This window comes from Gossypium hirsutum, chromosome A09 (genome assembly GCF_007990345.1).
Source record: "Gossypium hirsutum isolate 1008001.06 chromosome A09, Gossypium_hirsutum_v2.1, whole genome shotgun sequence".
NCBI lineage: Eukaryota > Viridiplantae > Streptophyta > Magnoliopsida > Malvales > Malvaceae > Gossypium > Gossypium hirsutum.
This window is the reverse complement of record NC_053432.1, coordinates 57724016-57742566: the sequence shown is the minus strand read 5'-3', so window position 1 is coordinate 57742566 and position 18551 is coordinate 57724016. Positions and strand designations below refer to the sequence as shown.

The 18551-nt window shown below is 34.3% G+C and overlaps 1 protein-coding gene across 3 annotated transcripts; it reads right to left on the bottom strand.

The window, feature by feature from the left end:
* Positions 1 to 3836: 3836 nt before the first annotated feature.
* LOC107888966 (kinesin-like protein KIN-12C) lies at positions 3837 to 17023 on the bottom strand. 3 transcript variants are annotated; one of them, XM_016813242.2, is made up of 34 exons: positions 16365 to 17023; positions 16117 to 16272; positions 15926 to 16009; positions 15700 to 15819; positions 15502 to 15615; positions 15321 to 15413; positions 15056 to 15216; positions 14901 to 14975; positions 14096 to 14183; positions 13949 to 14007; positions 13794 to 13857; positions 13613 to 13678; positions 13379 to 13540; positions 13186 to 13290; positions 12818 to 13053; positions 12678 to 12747; positions 12547 to 12600; positions 12392 to 12450; positions 11875 to 11941; positions 11727 to 11786; positions 9525 to 11433; positions 9369 to 9430; positions 7939 to 9231; positions 7753 to 7860; positions 7369 to 7532; positions 7199 to 7286; positions 7012 to 7086; positions 6237 to 6476; positions 5880 to 5978; positions 5711 to 5785; positions 5571 to 5629; positions 5309 to 5420; positions 4361 to 4459; positions 3837 to 4283 (listed from the first exon to the last, which is right to left on the bottom strand). In XM_016813242.2, the coding sequence occupies exons 1-34, from the start codon at positions 16863 to 16865 to the stop codon at positions 4101 to 4103; spliced, it is 6960 nt and encodes a 2319-aa protein (XP_016668731.2). In that variant the 5' UTR covers positions 16866 to 17023; the 3' UTR covers positions 3837 to 4100. The 3 variants fall into 3 exon arrangements, with proteins under 3 accessions (XP_016668731.2, XP_016668732.2, XP_040933677.1); XM_016813243.2 differs by having other exon boundaries at positions 3837 to 4280; XM_041077743.1 differs by lacking the exons at positions 15700 to 15819; positions 15926 to 16009; positions 16117 to 16272; positions 16365 to 17023 and having other exon boundaries at positions 15321 to 15408; positions 15502 to 15595.
* Between the last annotated feature and the right edge of the window lie 1528 nt (positions 17024 to 18551).

The following is an 18551-nucleotide window of genomic DNA, read 5'->3' as shown; positions in this document are numbered from 1 at the left end:
TTTATTTTTAATAGTTGATCTTGATTTTATATATGAGATTTATACACAACTATGCCGTAGATAAAAAAAAAAACTTCTGTAATAAATTTGAACAAATTTAGGAAGAAGAATAATTCTTATTTCTTCTAATCTAAATACAGCCTTTTAAAGAATAACAGGAGAAATAAAAAAAGAAATAATCAAACCCTAAAAAATAATTATTATTTTTTATGGCTAATAGTACAAGGAAATTCCTAGAACTAAAGTAGAAAATTTGCTTAATTTAAGGAATTCCAACACTCCCCCTCAAGCTAGAGTGTAGATATTAATCAAACCCAGCTTGCCCATAATTTCTTTGAACATTTTTTTGCTCAAGCTTTTGGTTAACACGTCTGCTACTTGTTGTCTTGTAAGTAGATATGAAACACAAACTTCCCCTTTGTTAATTTTCTCCGTAATAAAGTGGCGATTTATTTCCACATGCTTGGTACGGTCATGTTGTACAAGGTTATGAGCTATGCTAACTGATGCTTAGTTGTCACAGTATAATGTTATAGGTTTTGTATAGGATAAGTTTAGTTCTCCCATTAGCCGTTGTAACCACATTCCTTCACATATACCGTGGGAAAAAGCTCGATATTTAGCTTCAGCATTGCTGTGTGCCACAACAGACTGCTTTTTACTCCTCTATGTCACGAGATTACCCCAAACATAGCTGCAGTAACCGCTTGTGGAGCACCTGTCATTAACTGCCCCTGCCTAGTTTGCATCAGTGTAGACTTCTATGCTTCGATTTACATCTTTCTTGAAATGCAACCCCTTACCAGGAGTCCCTTTTAAGTATCTCAATATCCTGTAGGCAGCTTCCAAATGTTTCTCCCTAGGAGCATGCATAAATTGACTAATAACACTTACTCCAAAAGCTATGCCTGGATGAGTGTAAGAAAGATAGATAAGTTTTCCCACTAACAATTGATATCTCCCCCTGTCTACTTCTTCTCCATCCTTATCAGTTCCTAATTTAAGGTTGGGTTCCATGGGAGTCTTGGCTGGTTTGCAACCCAACAGTCCGACTTCAGAAAGTAGATCAAGAACATACTTTCTTTGACAGATTGAAATACCTGCCTTTGACCTTGCTATCTCCATTCGAAGAAAATATCGAAGATTCCCCAAGTCTTTAAGTTGAAATTCAAGACTTAAGAACTCTTTTAGTCTTTCAATTTCAATAGAATCATCCCCTGTCAATATTATGTCATTTACATAGACAATGAGAATACAGCACTTCCCATTATCCGAGTGTTTGTAGAATAAGGTGTGATCAACTTGACCTTGAGTATAATGTCTACTAGTCATGGCTTTGGCAAAACGATTAAACCAAGCCCTAAGGGATTGCTTTAGTCTATACAAGGACTTCTTCAACTTGCATACTTGGCCCTTGCTTCCTTCGAATCCAGGCGAAAAATCCATGTAGACTTCTTCGTTTAATTCTCCATTAAGAAAAGCGTTCTTTACATCCAATTGGATCAAAGGTCATTCTAAGTTAACAATAATTAAGAGAAGCACTCGAATAGTATTCAGTTTGGCCACTGGTGCAAATGTTTCCTCATAATCCAACCCATATGTTTGAGTGAAACCCCTGGCCACAAGTTTAGCCTTGTATCGATCAATGCTCCCATCTGGTTTAAATTTTGTGGTAAAAATCCACTTACAACCCACGGTCTTCTTCCCAGTAGGTAGATATTTCCCAAGTTCCATTGTATTCAAGAGCCTTTATTTCTTCCAACACAGGTTGCTCCCATTTGGTTGACTTAAGAGCCTTTTCTATGTTCTTTGGAGTTTTTATAGAGTCAATATTAGAAACAAAAGCATTGTAGGATTTAAACAAGTTTCCATAGGATACAAACCGAAAAATGGGATGTTGAGTGCAGCTCCTAGTACCCTTTCTTACTAGAATTGTAAGATAGATGAAAAATGAAGAAGGTGAAACTTCTTCCTTAGGACAGTCCTTGGGTAAAGATGGGATTGGCACTGCTATTTCGGTCTCGAGCAACTGATGTCTCCGAGAGTATACACGAAGCCCCTGAGTTTTTCCTTATTTTTTTTCAAGATAGCCATGGAGTTTGAAGCATTTCTCCTTGGTATGCCCAACCCGATTACAGTGGCTACACCATGGCCTATTTGAACCAGAATCAATTTTATCTTTGAACCTTTTAGATTGTGGGCCTCTTGAAATAAGGGCAGAGTTCTCAGAAGGACGATGACTAGCTATGGTCAATGGTTTTAGTTCTCTTGTGTCTCCCAACATAATAAGACGCCGTGTCTCTTCCCTCCTTACTTCAGCAAATGCTTCTCCTATGGTTGGCAGTGTGGTTCTGCCTAGTATTCGTCCTCGGACCTTATCAAGATCACGATTTAGTCCCGCTAGGAACTCATAGAGACGCTCTTTGTTAAGATGATCCATAAATTTGGTATGTTCCGAGCCCTCACCCTAATCAGCTTCATAATACATGTTTAACTCTTGCCATAAGATCTTTAGGTTGTTGTAATATTGAGTGACTTCAAGTGTTTCTTGTCGAATATCTTTCAACTTTAATTTGAACTCGAATACTGGGGAAGCATTTCCAAGATCCGAGTAATTCTCCTTGATTGCATCTCACATTCCTTTGGCAGTTTTGAAAAAAAGATACGTTCGGATTATATGACCTTCCATCGAATTTATAAGCCAAGCCATAACCATTGAGTTATTAAACTCCCAAGTCGTATAACCAGAGTTTGTTGATGTTGGTCGAGGAATTTGTCCATTAATATACCCAATTTTTCCTGGGCCACGAAGAACCATAAGGACAGATTGTGACCATTGCAGGAAATTTTTTACATCTAATTGATGATTTGTGATTATAAGAGAAGAGTTAAGATCACCTTGTGGGATTCCTTAGCTGTGATTTTGAATTATTTGTGAGATTTCAGTCTCAGAGAAATTTTTGGTGTCACCCATGGGAGTAGGGTTTCTAACAGAGAAAACAGAACAAGAAAATAGAAGAAAGAGTAGGATCAACTGGATTCCAAATGCTCTGATACCATGAACAAATTTAAGAAGAATAATAATTCTTATTTCTTCTAATCTGAATACATCCTTTTAAAGAATAGCAGGAGAAATAAAAAAGGAAATAATCTATAGAAATTAGTCTATTCCTAAAAAATAGTAATTAGATTATGACTACTAGTACAAAAAAATTCCTAAAACTAAGGTAAAAAATCTGCTTAATTTAAGGAATTCCAACAAAATTTATAGAAGAAATTATATAAAAATTAAATATAACTTAGCAAAATTAAAATAACAAAACTTATGATATTTGAGTTCACATATATTTTGAAATGAATTTTTGATAATTTAATATTTAAATAGACTTAGTTATTAGTGGCATCAATTTAATCAAATTTTTAATATATTATAAGTATAAATAGTAATAATTAGTACCTATTTTTTAATATAATCAAATTAGTCGGACCACCAATTCTTAATTCAAAATTAAAATTTTTAAAAAATTTAAAAATTTAAAAATATTAAATATTTTAAAAACCAAACCAATAATGGAATCGGGAAAACAATTAATTTCAATTCAAATTAATCTTTTTAAAAAAAATTAAAAATTTCAAAAATACTTGACAAAAGAATCATAAAAATAAAAAAAATCCATAAATGCTAATAAATGATGATTGAAATATAAACCTTCAATTTAAAATTTATAAAAATTAATTTAAATATTGAAAATAATTTAAATTTAAAAAAAAAGAAAAAAAAAAGGCAAACCAAACATTTCAGTCCATAATATTCAGAGCGATAAAAATCCAATCCAAACAAAACAAAACGAAATTTATTTACACAATAAAATCAAAGGCTTCACTAAATTTACATGAATCTCTCTCTCCGTGGAATTTTCCCAGGAAAGATAAATAACGGGAATAACGATACAAATATATAATGTAGATTTTTCCCAGGAAAGAACAAATTGATGTAATCACACAATGTTAACGCACATTGATCTAATCCTTCTATTAACCAAAATCACAAATTAAATTCTCATCATAAAAATCTGACAAAACCCAACACAACCACTTACCTACCTATATTTTGCATCAAACCCTTGTGTTGATCCACATGTTTTATCATGATGTTGAAGCCGTCCATTAGTTTTACGAAATTGACCCATTTCATTATTCATTCGAGAAACAAGCCTTTCAGAATGTGGTAGCCTCTTATTGTTCAAATTGACACTTCCAAGGTTTAATGAACCATTCTCCTGCTATAAATGGGGTCTTTTTAAGTCTTTTAACATTTATAAGCAGTAAAAACTTGCACTGATGATACAAAAGCTCAAACCTTAATCTGTAATGTCTGGTTTATTTGCTTCTCTTTACTTGATGTTGTTATCAAATCATCCAATTCTGCAACCTTCTGTATCAAATTGCTCTTATCCATCTGCGGGGAGAAACAGTAGAACTTGATTACAAACTTAAACATCATCAGAAATTACTGCTCAAATGACGGTTTACTTCCTCTATTATACTCAATTTGGGGATTTAATAATTTGGCCTAATTTGCCTCCTACTATTATGGTTATTAAAATAGTTATTTTTCATAATTAAAAAAATTAACTCAACGTCCTAATATGAAATGTCTTACAACACATTGTACATTACCCGACTAAATATCATTAATAATAATAAGGTTAAAATATGCTCAGAGTCTCAGTACTCTTTTGTATATTTGAAATTTAGTCCCTCTACTTTTATTTCTAGAAATTTATTCATTTATTTTTCAGATTTCAAAATTCAAGTCCAATTGCTAATTCTATTAAAGTTCTTCAATTAAATTTGCTGATTTGACATTTTGAAATATAAAAATACTTGCTTGATAGTCATGTAACAAAAGAAAAGACATAACGAACCTGAATTTAACAGAAAAATTTTAATAGTTTTAACAATTGGACTTGTATTTTTAAATCCTAAAAGTAGAACTAAATTCCTTGAAATAGAAGTAAGAGGACTAATTTCAAATTTACAAAGAGTACAGGGACCTATAGCATATTTTAACCTAATAATAATAAGAGTACCAAAATATGTCAAATCAAAGTATAGGACTAAATCCTTAGTCGAGTATAATTTGACTGAAATTCCTTGAAATAGAAGTAAGAGGACTAATTTCAAATTTACAAAGAGTACAGGGACCTATAGCATATTTTAACCTAATAATAATAAGAGTACCAAAATATGTCAAATCAAAGTATAGGACTAAATCCTTAGTCGAGTATAATTTGACTGAAATTACCTTTAACATTTCATTCTGTGCAGAAAGCAACTGATCTCTTTGTTGAAGTTGCTCTAAAGTCAGTTGTGCATTGAGTATATCTGCATCTTTCTTATTTATTTCTTGCAAGCAACTGAAGCACAAAATACATATTCAACAACACATTAAGAGAAAATCCATAAAGAGCTGATGCAGATCTTCAAAAATATAATCTTTTCACAACCATTTCAATTTTTCTACTCTTGTACATAGTGCTTTTACTCATAAAAAAGGGGAGTCTAACCTCTCTTTTTCCTCCATGAGATTAGTGACCAGCTTTCTTAAGTTGAGAATTTCTTGCTCCTAAAAAAAATGAAATGAAATTTACGTTAAGACTACTAAGTATAGTCAGAAAAATTATGAATAACTTTCAATCATGCATACCTTTGCAAGGAACTCTTCTGCTTGCTGATTAGCCTCCTTCAACAATTTTTGAACCTGGTGCTGATCTATTAAGTTCTGGAACATGCAGGCAAGTATAATACTTAAATGAGCAATATGCCTTGAAATATTCATGTTTAATTACGCAGTAATCAGAGTTTCTGAGTCTTACCGCATAATTAGTCATGTCCAATTTGACACCAAGTAAATCCCTGATGACATCATGGGTCATGCTTTCAGCTGCAGCTAGCCTAGCGTTTAGCATATATATCTGATTCAGTAAAGAACAAGTTAGAAACTTAATGATTAGTCACAAGTAATCCAACTACCAGCAGAGAAAGATGTATGCAAGTGGGCTTAGCCACCTGTTTCACATGATGTGAGAAGGAAAGATGCCATAGAAGTAATGACTAGACCGGTGTAAGACAACATTGCTAGCAAGATTGAAGTAGACATAAACATGTTATTTCTCACTGTACATCAATGATAGGGTCAGAAAGTCTCCTTAAAAGGCACAAAATGAGAATACCTCTTTTTGCCGACTAGCTGACAGTGCTTCCAGTTCTTCAATACGAAGTCTGGCATTTGATAATTCTTGATCCTTCTCCGAATTCATTTGTTGTACCAAACTTGAAATGCACCGGAATGGTGAGCTTGAACCCCTGCTTCTTGTTGATGTCTTCTCATTTTTGTCCGATATTGGTACTGTTGAGGTTGAAGTTGGCAAATCTGTTTTCAATTCACGAATCATGGCTTCCAACGTCTTGTACTGTTACCGAAAAAAAAAGGTGAAAAAGATGCAGTATAACAAGTTTGACATGGAAGACATTCTATAATTAGAAAAGAACGGAGAAGACAATAAGGATTAACAGTACTTATAAGAATAGGAGGCTGTTATTACATTTTGTCTAAAGCAAATGAGGCAACAGGTGTTGTTTTTCTTTTTTGTTATGGCAATTCTTATTGATGATAGGACGTAAAAGTATTGGGCTTGTAAGCATGATATGTTTTGAGAATTAGACTGGTGCCAAATATCAGGAAAAGTGTTCTACCCCTTTGAAAGGTCATAATCCCTTTCTTTCCGGTGGAGAGAGGTTAATAGAAATTTATGATACGGCATTTCCTATTTCCAAATTGCTCAAGTATTATGATATTAAGGAATGAAAGATCCCAAGTAAACACTTTAAAATCTCACAGAATTAATTATCTAAGTGGACTCCTGCTTTAGAATCTTATGCATAATACAAACTGGCACAATACAATTTGTAAACACTAGTGTTCACAGCAAAGAGTATAAGTGATACCTTCTGTTGGTACTGTGATGCCTGGGCTTCAGAATGTAATAAAATTTCCGAGATGTACTCTTTGCATTGTTTGATCTACAACGCAATTCAAAAAGTCCATTAAAATACAATAAAAGGGGATGAATTGTAATAAATGTTCTACTTTTCAGAAACTTATCCAATTTGAATGCAGTCAATAGGAATCCACCTCTATACTCAGCTCTTCTTTTTCCCTCTCTAGAATCCTTATCTGATCGTGTGCCTCATGGAGTTGGAGCAACTTATCATGCATTTTCCTGCATCAAAACCTTTTCCTGAATCACTAAAGAAAAGCAGCAGAACCCGAATCACAATGAAAAAGCATATAGTGGTCTTGACCTAGGAAAAAGATCTTTAGTTTGTTCAGCCTTTGAGTTGACTGAATGCACAACATCAACAAAGCTATCTACTTTTGATAATCTATCTCTAAGAAATTGGAGTTCATGCTCCAATGAAATTCTGATGAACCGATGCCTCTCTACCTCCTCATCCAATTCATATACCTAGGAGTAAGGCAACAAGTCAGACCTTTCAGTTACAGTAGGAAAAGATTATTTAGTAACCAAGACAGCAGAAGGCATTAAGGGAACAAAATGGAACACGATTATTACAAAGCCAAGTTGCATACTTGCTATAAGGAAGAAAATACTTAAGTGACAATATAATATCTGATCCCTATTAATTCAGCAATGTCAGTTCATATAGAGGTGAAAAATTCCTAACCTTTTTCTCCAATACATTTACAGTAGATTCAAGTTCCTCAACAGAATGCTCAAGGATCTTGACCTCCTCCTCCTTTTGTTCAGCATATATTTTACTTGCTTCTGACTCCTATAGAAAAGAAAAATCCAAGGTAACTATAAGGAACACTGCCTATATTATTTGATAAGATGATAAACTAATATGTACCTGACGAGCTTCAACTGCGATAGCTTCATTTTCATCTGCCAGTGCACGGACCATCTCAAGCTGATCATTTAGAGAGAAAATTTCTTCACGGAGCTCATCTCTGTCGCTAGTGACCTTTCTCAAGTCCTCTTCAATGCCTTTAATGGATGACAGTAAGTCCTTTTCCAATGAATAATTCAAATGAAGAATTTCTTTTTCCAATTCTTTCACCACCTCCTTCTGTTCTTCCAGTCCTTCTTCAGCCTCAGATTTCTTGTGATAGAGGTCTTCTAAAAGCATTCTCATCTCAGCATTTTCATCTAAGAGAGAATCTATTGTTTGTTTAGCCTGCTCCAGAGCATTTTCAGCATCACTTAGACGATTTTCAAGTTTGCTGTGCTGAACCAACAAGTCATCAACTTCATTTGTTTTTATCTCTAGCTCATGGCAAACTTCCTTCAAACCCAACATTAACTTTTCACTTTCATCTTTGATTTCCTGGCTATTGGAGGCTGATTCTTGCAACAAGTGAAGATCAAAAAGCAAACCCTCCAACAAATCTTCTTTCCTTTTCAATTCTTTCTTCAGAGAGAAATTTTCATATATCAAATCATTCTGTGAGAGATCTTGATCTTGATCTTCTAAATGTTTAAGTTGCTTACGTCCATCTTCACCCTCTGTACTTTTCTTAGGATGATCCACATTTTCACCTTGACTAATGGAGGGACTCTTTACTAAAGTATTTATAACAGAGTGAAGTTCTGGTCTTTGCGATGGATGAGAATATAATTCACTGCTCAAGTTTAAAGTTTTGTGGACAAAGTCTCCAAAATGGCAGTGATACAAAACAAATAGAGAGAGTTCTTTCTTTATCGCCTCAGAACAAATATCTTCTAGTGATGATCTTGAGTTGCAAATCGTGAAAAGCATCTCCTGACTCATAGATAAGGCATCAGAGTATAAAACCTTAAACTTGTCCTCAATTTGTCTTTGCATTTGCTTGAAACACCCTTCAAGTAAAGATATTGAGTCAGCTGTTTCAACCAAAGTATAATGTATTTGATCCTGCAACAATTCATTCTCTCTTTCTTTCAAACTGATTGAGTATCTGAGCTTTTCAAGTTCATCAATCAAGTTTGATTTCTCTACCATCAATTCTTCACTCGCTTGCTTCCATATATTATTCAAAACTTGTGCATTTTCATTTGCTTTCAGCAGTGCTTTTAATGCATAATCAGCTTCCTTCATGGTAGCATGGGCTTCCTCAAATTTTTTAAAGAAACTTTTGGCAGGACTAGTATCATCAGGAAGTGCCTGCATATCAGAAAACATTGCCTAAAATTAAAGATAAAATTTTCACGTGTTTTAAAAAGTATAATGTTTAGTTAATGAAGACATTTCGTATGCACCAGTTTTCCCATTGGAACAAAAAAATGTTTAGTAAAGCATACCTCTATATTATTCTGGGATGCTGCATCATAAATCTCCATTGTCAACCCCAAGGAAAGAAGCTCTGCCATCATTAAGTTTGTTGGTTTATATTCAGGTATATATTTATTTCATTAAGTTTTTTCTTTTACATACATAAAATCCAGATAAATTTGTACCTTCAGTATGAGAATGTTCTCCAATATCACTCTCATTGAGGATTGTTGTTAACCAAACGTATAATTTATGGAAAACATCCAATTGCATCCACAACTCGTTTCTTAGGCCAAATTTGCCTGAACTTTCTGAGAATCCTGAATCAGATTGAAGTGAGACTTCTTCAAGTTTTGTATCATCCACCACCTCAGTCATCTTCACAGAACAGTGTGATCCAATCAAATTGTTTCCAGAAGCAATACTTTCTATTGAATAATCAGAGCTTGATGTTAAAGAAAGAGAACTCCAACTGGCCTTTTCAATCGCATCTTCGTCATCTGGCAGGTGGACAGGCATACTAGCTTTTGTTTTAATGCAATCTTTAATTGATTTAAGACTTTGATTTGCATCAGCAATTTCACATTTTATTTGATCAAGAAGGTGAGACTTCAAAGACTTAGCTGCTGCCACTGATTGCAGTTCGGTTCTAGAAGTCTGAAAACCTTTACAGTTCTCTTTTATGTCAAGAATTTCTCTCTGCAAATCCTGAAGTGACTCCTTAAAAACTGAACAAGTTTCAGAAATGTCTGTTTTGAGGGTGGATAAATGGGCTTCTGCATCGTCATAAGATGTATTGATAACATTCTCAGACTCCAATATTACTAACTTTGCCAACTCCACTTGAGCCTTAAGATTATCTGTTGTTGGAAACTTCATATGAGCCATCATTCCTGCCATTACATTGCTTTGCATTCCCTCAGAAGTGGCTACTGGAATGTCCATCTCAGCATGATCTCCATAAGCAACCTTGTCACAATCTACAAGCCATTTTGCAATCAAGAAAGCAGCATTGGCCCTTTTTTCTGCCATGATAAGCTGATCCTCCTTAACTTTGAGTTCATTTGCTAGAACTTTTTGCAAATCTGTCTCATCGTTAAATAAGATGCTTAAATGGGCTGCCTCTTCTGTTTCCACATCAGTACCTGAATCCTGAAACTCATTAAAAGCAATTGTTGCTCCCTTCAAGGAACTTAACTTCATCTCCATTTCCACTATCATTCTCTGTGCGTCTTCCAAGCTTCTCTGCAGAAGTAGAATTCTTTCTTCTTTTTCAATGCAAACTCTTGCAGCCCTCTCAACATTTTCACCAATCCAAACATTAATTTGAGGAAATGAACAAGAAATGTTTTCTACCAGCCGAGAGGCATCTTTGAGGGATTTAGAACCGTCTAGAAGGAAGCTAGTGAGTTCTAGAGTTGCCCTTTCCCAATCGGCACAAATTGACTTCATTTCTTCCTCTTTAGCCGTGATAGTATCTCTTAGCCTTGTATTTTCTTGAGTAATGGAAGCTAGTTTCTCATTAAGTTCTAACTGAAGTGCAGCAACCTCTTCCTGCAAATGAAGGATTGTCCTAGCTGTTTCCATTTCAACCTGTTCATGGACTAAATCAGCCTCATGCTGACAAGATAATTGTGATGCTTGAACCTGTTGATATTGACAATTAAGTAATTTGGCATTCTCCAAGTCTTTAGTCAATATATCCAACTTGTCGTGTAAACCCTTTACATTAGTTAGTTCACTCTCCATGATCTGGCCTTCCTTTTTAGATGCTAAGTGATCTTGCTCAAGGCAATGAATTTTAAGTTTATGAACAGATTCAATTTCCAGCTTGCCTTCATTGCTTATCATTTCCATGTATCTTCTGTTCTCTTCCTGGAGATGCTGCAGCTCATTAAATAGATGGATATGCTCAGCTTCCATTGCCTTAAGTAACAATCTTGCTTCTATCAACTCCTTTTCAGTGGCACTATGCTGCATAACTGAAGCAACACTTACACTCTGCTCATTTTGATTTTCTAACGCCACATCATTCTCCCTTGAACAGGATGCTACCTCATCTCCAGAGTCACTATGGATTGATATAATTTCAACCTGTAAGATAGTTTCCATTCGAAAAGAAATATTAAATGTTAAAAATTTTGTTACTTATAATACATATCTATATGCTTCTGTTGTTCATGTTGGTGTATGCTTCTACATCTGAGTACAGATTTTCCTTTACACAGAACTTATTGTGGCCTTTCTCTTTAATGCATCTACCAGTATGAATAACCTTAAGCTCTGAAGGAAACAGAACCTAAATACAATAGCAAGATACCTATTTTGCAACAAAATATACCATTAATAAATTAACATGGAGCAATAGAAAACTGGATTTTTCTTACCAATGAACATTTATTTGTTTGCCTGCATTCCTTGTGATCCTTGGAGGGAAAACCACCAACCTATAAAGGATGGAACTTGTATAAGCCACCTTAGGACATACATTAACCTATCTCAACCCTTCATTCACTAGTTCATAGGTGTTCTTACAGAATCAAATGCTCCATGACTACAGTTCAAGTATTTACTCAGTTCCATTTGTAACTCTTCTACTTCCCTGAAGACAAAAACCTTTATTGAGATTCCATGCAACAGAGTAGGAAATACTTCTTCAAAGAAAAGACAAATAGAAGCCATATTTTAGGCCACCACTCAATTCATAAGAAAGAGTAAATAGAAGAGAAAGAACACTGTGAAAACTGTAGATACAAGTTGAGGCAATTGGTCCACCTTGCATAAATCATATAAAGGGCTGATACAACTCATATGCCCAAATAGTCATTAAAAAGAGTACCATTTGCACATGCTCAACTGATAAAACCACAAGTAATTTGTTTCCTTTCCTTTTCAACCTTTTCATTTTCAAATATCATGAACATAAAATTAGTGTTGCTGCCAAAGGCTTCATTTTCAATCCAGTAGGAGCCAAGTAGAAAATAAAATCCCACACATGCACTGCAAACCAAAAAGCAACACCTAGAATAAAGTGAATTAATTTATTAAATACCTCATCAACTTGGAATTCATATTCCTGCAATCTTCCAACTCCTTCACAGTGTTCCCATCCTGTGATTCATGCATCATCATTTTGGAATTATAAAAGATAAAGTACAGACCAGTAGTACCATTCATAACATAAATAATATGATAGTGCATTCCAACCTGATTCTCATATCTAGAGGAGAATCTGTTCATTCCTTCAAGAACTTCCTGAAGCTGCATGTCAAGAAAAAGTTTCAGTCTGTTTTCAACAGCCCAAAATCAAATTTTCAATAAAATTACGCTGCCCAAACCTCGTCCCGCAGTTCTGAAATTTCACCCAGCAATATTTCTCGCTCTCCTTGCTCATAAAAATTTTGAAATCTGGCATAAAAATATGTAAAGTCAGTCACTGGAATAAAAAGAGGGGACAGAGTGACAATAAGAGGTTTACATTTGCAGCTGTTCAATAAGTCTAATATTCTCTAAAGCAAAACGTGTCAATTCTGGATTTCTGTCAATCTTTGTCCGAAGCAATTGAATTTCTGCCTTCAAAGCTTGATTTTCCTCCATGAGATACTCCTCAGTTGATACAAGACCAGTTGCCAACGATTCAAGATTTTTTATCTTCTCCTCCCGAAACCTAAGCATCATTTTAGTACGCTGAACATCTTCTTCCTTTTGGCAAACCTGTCGGAAACGACTTGAGTGTTCAGTAACCCCATATAGACAGTTCTTATTGTTACTGCTTTACCAGAACTGATAAAAGAATTCTTGAAGTCCATCCCATATAAAGAATTAAGAATTGATCCTTAGACATACCAAGCGGTTCATTTGCTCAATTTCTGCCTCTAATTTCTGGTTTGCAGTTTCTGCCATCTTTTCTCTCCTCAAGGAACCAGCTAAAGTAGCCTCCATGCGTCTCATCTGCTAGACTTTATTAGCAATGATTAACTACCAAATTCTCATATTACCCTCACAAACATAAGTTAATAAAATGGCCATAAAAGGTGACCTTGTTACTATTGATGTTTTGTATCTTACAATCTGCAACCTTTTCACTAGTGTATTCATTTTTCCTCGAGTAGTCTCCTATTTTCAGTTCTTCATAACTTGGCACACAGCTATTTGGAGAGTTTGGGAAGTTATGATGCTTCAACAAGGAGGACAACTGGCCCTATTGAGATGGTAAACAATTCAGGTTCACAATTTTAGAGCATTGAGGAAGACAACTGCAGCTAGTCCATACCTTTAGTTGTTCGATTTGTTGCTGCAGTGCATTAACATCACCAGAAGCATCTTCATTCACTTTTGCCTGGAAAAAATAAAAAGGTTAAGAAGATCGTCAACAATTTGTAACTTTACATGATAGACATGAATAGATATGAGGAATTTTGATTTCTTTAGTTGCAAGCATATAAAGTACATACATTATTCTGAATAAGCTTGGCTCGCTGAGCAAACTTCAGTGTGCTTAGAGTTTCATTTGCAGCACTGCGAGAAACAAAAAAAAACCAAGTCAAGTAAGAAGCTGAACAACAAAAGTTTTATGAAATCACAAAGAAAAATGAATTGTTAAACAGACCAAATGGATGGGCTGACATTTGCTATCATTGTTGTTTTTGAGTTTCCACCTAGGGAATCCTGCATTACATATCATGGTTAGGTGAAACCTTTAAGCAAGGTACCAAGACAATGAAATTGTCTCAATTGAGAGCTTTCATTATCTAACCTGAAGCAGAAATGTTAGCCGAGAATCTCTGTACGGAACATGTCTATGTTTCCCATGTGCCAGATCCACCAGAGACATTATTACAAGGCTAAACAGCAGACCATGAAGTAAATACATTTCAAACACACCTTCTGTTTAGAATACATCAAAACATAAAATAAAATAACCCCTTCTGGATTTAGTTTGAACATATGATTTGTTCATGATAAGCAACCATCTTATACTAAAATTAGGCGTTCATACAACATATACTATTACTGTCAAGATCAAATCCAGAAGGTGGTTGGGGAAAACTCATTGATCAACTGTCCAAAAGTAAAAAATTGTGTTTGAGAGAAGCTTAACTGCTTCCTTGCTGTCTACCATACATTTAAGGTAATTCGGCAATCAAAACTAATGTCAAGAATATGCTAACCAGTGAAAATCTGAATCGTCCCCTAATGGAAATTGTAGTTTTATGTTTTGTGAATACCACTGCGCTTTCAATCACCAAGAACATCAGTGTGCAGAATAATTTTCGTGGGATTATATTGTACAAAGACATCCATGAGTGGCAGTTTGTAAAGATCTGGCCTAAGAACCATATCAAAAAGAGTCCCCATGAAAGCTAGTTTAAAGCTGCCTCAGAGGCAGTAGAAGAACCACATAATGTGATGCCTTTTTGCACTGACCAAAATGACTAAGAATGAAATAAAGCGTAGAAAAGATAACATTGCATTGCATGGAATATGTTGCAACAAATAAGTTAGGAAGCTGCAACATCTTCAGAGCAACTATACTGAGTAAAAGAACTGAGGTTAATTACCCAAGAGTAGACAAAGATTTGTTTATGTTTGCTGCTTCTTTCAGACGATCTCCTTCTGCACCGGAGCTCTTCTGCCTAAATTTTCAAGCCAATTATCTAGGTATTCAAAACAACTTAATTGAAAAAAAAAAAAAAGGATTCCTTGAGCATGTTACCTTTCAGAGCCAGCTAAATCCACTAAATTTAACCTTGCAAATCTGAAGTGTGTCATAGAATCTTTCTCCCAATGGCTTTCGATGATACAAGTGAAAACACTATGGGATCGGCTGCTCTCACTGTTCATATTGGTTGCTGCCATTCTTCTGTTTGAAGCACCCTGTATGTAGGAAAATAAAAAATAGAAGCAATTATTTTCATAGTCCTAATCTCTATATAAGGTAAATAGCGAAGAAGTACAATTTTCCATTATATATTTATTACCTGCAATAGAAGCTTGAGAACATCATCAACATTCCGCACATTATACTCCATAAGGTTTTCCACATATACGCCTTTCTTCAAGTCTTCTCTGAGCTACAGCAGGGAAATCAGTTTTATGATCTATTATGGTGTAATTTATATGGATTTCAAACATGAATCAATAAGAAAATATTTCAATTACTTGCAGATTAGTTGATGAAGGGTCCAGAAGATCCGTTATTTGCTCATTATATATTTCTAGAAAGGAACATTTGCAACTGAACCTCAATTTCTCATCCTTCCTGCTCTCTTCTTCCTACAAATACAAATTTCAACAAACATTTCCTACAAAAGTATAAAAAGAAAGTAATTTTAACAGAATCAGGAATAACATTCTCACCATTCTAATCCTTGAAAATAAATATTCGAATATACGAGGAGTTAGTCCACAATCTTCACTGAGCTGACTTTCCACCTCATATATGTCGCCCATCATAGTATATGTTTTGCCACTACCAGTCTGCAGGTAAAATTTTTCAGCATGCACAATAGAAATCCCAATTTTCATTCATCCCCAATGCCAATTACTTTATGAAAAATCTTTAAATAAAATAATAGTAACTTACCTGACCATAAGCAAACATACAGCTATTATACCCAGACATGCAATTCTCCACCATGGGTACTCCAACTACTCTGAACAGCTTTTCCTACACCAAATTCAAGAAAATATCCACATAACTCTGCATGCAAATTATACATAATTCTCCTTCTAGATAGCAAAACGAGATTACTAGTTCTTATGTTAAGATGGAACCTGCGATATGGTCTCGCAAGCTACATGGTCAAAGGTAAATCTGCTCTCGGCATGTCCAAGCCACAGTAAAGTTTGAGCGCTCTCTTGCTTCAAACACCGACCGTACCCTTGTGAAACCCTCTCCATCGTACTCAGTGGCCGAATTCTTATCAGCACCTGAGAGTCAACAACTCAACATGAATAAACAAATGGAAATAGTAATTGCACTATTCCCAAATTAAACAACAATTAGATGCATGCACAAATACCTGCACATTCCGATCTCTCCAAAAGGAAGGATCCTCAACGAGCTCGAACTGTGGAGCTTCGACCGAGAAATTGGTACCATCGATCATCGAAACCCTTCTCGGAACCCTTGAAGAAGAAGCGGAGCTCAATCCACATCTTCCTCCGAAACCTTGAGTAACTTTACTGGTAAAACAAGGTCCAGCGCCGCCGCCAAGCGAAAACCGGGGAGCAGTCCTTGAAGGAGTACTTTGAGCAGAGTTGGACTCTGAATGTAACCTCCCATGGCGATTTGTAACCCTCGGGGTTTTATGAAGTGCTCTGAGAGATTCCGATTTGTCTTTGGAATCGACAACATCCTGTTCATCTTGATTCCGCGATTCTTTCTGGTATTGTGATGGATCTGGAATTGAGTTGAGCGGAGTTCTTGGAGGAGGGAAATGAGCCGAACTCGAGGAGGTCTCGAAATCGTTCTCGTTTGCGTTTTTAGAGATGAAACCAAAGCTGGAAACGTCTCTCGACATTGTTGAAACGTGGAAGATAAAATTACAACAAAAGAAAACGATTTAATCACTCAAAAATAGATAAAAAGATGAATTCATGGCTCTGGATTTAGGATTCGCAGTGATAATCAATGATACAGTAGAAGACTACGCTGCTTGAGCTTGAACTTGAGCTTTTGCTTTAGCTTGAAACGGAGACAAAAAAAAGTGCCGCTCGTTTTTTGAAATTGAAAAGATTTTGAGTCAATTGCATAGACGTCCTCAAACTATGGGTTAAATTCTATATTGATATTAAACTTCAAAATATTTCAATTGAATCCTTTAACTAAAGTATCCTACCAATCAAATTCCTTTTTCAGCTTAGCAGCCCTCAGTCATTGTGTTAAATGCCAGTTTGGATTTTATAAAGTTTTTTTTAACACATATAGGTTAAAAAAAAAATTTTTTTAAGCATGTAAAACCCAAACCGACATTAAATGGACTATGCTGATGAAATCACTTCAAATGTTTAGCATCATTTTAAAATTTTGTTTTATAATTTGAGACATTTAGGCTTTGCTTTATTGGAAAGATTGGAAAATTAAAGAGGTTAAAAATTAGAGATAGAAAAATATTTTTTTATAAGATTTCGTGGTAAGAAAGAAAATAAAACATTTGAAAAAAAATGCCTAATTTTGAACTAAGATATATATATCTCTAATTTTCTTTCCTCAAATCATTAGAATTTAGAAGAATTTATTTTTATGTATTAGGATGATCACTCCTATTTAATTCTTCGAAAAATAGATTTATTTTTAAAAAATAAATGAATAATGCAATATTTAATTCTTGAACTTGATAACTTTTCTTTAGTCTTTAAAAAAAATTATCTACATTAGTCTTCAAACTAAACAATTTTTTTCATTTTTGTCCATAACCTAAAAATATATAATTTATATAAAAAATTAGGGTTTGGCGTGACACGACCTCAGATGTTATGTACTCACAAGGATAAAAAATTAAAAAAAGTTGTCAAATTCAATATTAATGTAGACAAAAAAAATTAAGAGACTAACTTGAAAAGAATACCAAAATTAGGGCGCAAAAGTTATTTTATCCCAAAAATGAAATTCAAACTTGGGAATGGGAAGTTTGTTTGAAAAGAGAATGTTAAATTGGTGTGAATGGGTCCAAATGGGCCATAAATTTTAGTGAAAAAACAAATGGTAAAAGCGAATGAAAATTAAAAAAATCCAAATGGGGCATGCCTGCTATCAGACCATATGAAAAAAGGAATCAATATCTTACGATTTGGTTTTGATTTTGATTTTGAATGAAAGTTAGCGTTTAAATTTTGAAGATGATGTTAATGATGATGCCTTACTGTACTAACAAATTATGAGTATACCCTTTCAAAATATTATTATACTTAATTGAATTTGAAAACAATTGATTATTTGGTATATATATATATATATTATTTATTTTATAAATCCGATGTTTTAGTTTTTTAGAATTAAAAATTTTCAATTTATGTTAATCAAATAATTATCTTTATATTATTATTTTATACACTACTGATATGATAAAAAAAAATTTATAAGTGAGTCTAAAGTGTGATTATTATAAATGGATAAATATAAAAATTATACATAAATTTTGATCAACGTGTAATGTTATATATAAACTTTGATTTTGTGTGATTTTATATATATAATTTTGATTTCA

What these genes read in the sequence shown, in the direction of transcription:
- LOC107888966 (XM_016813242.2), bottom strand. Translation starts at nt 16,865, where the DNA reads ATGTCGAGAGACGTTTCCAGCTTTGGTTTCATCTCTAAAAACGCAAAC. An exon ending in CCTCTAGATATGAGAATCAG is followed by an intron (nt 12,451 to 12,546) that starts GTTGGAATGCAC and finishes CATGAATCACAG; the next exon opens with GATGGGAACACTGTGAAGGA. An exon ending in ATGAATTCCAAGTTGATGAG is followed by an intron (nt 11,942 to 12,391) that starts GTATTTAATAAA and finishes TTTTGTCTTCAG; the next exon opens with GGAAGTAGAAGAGTTACAAA.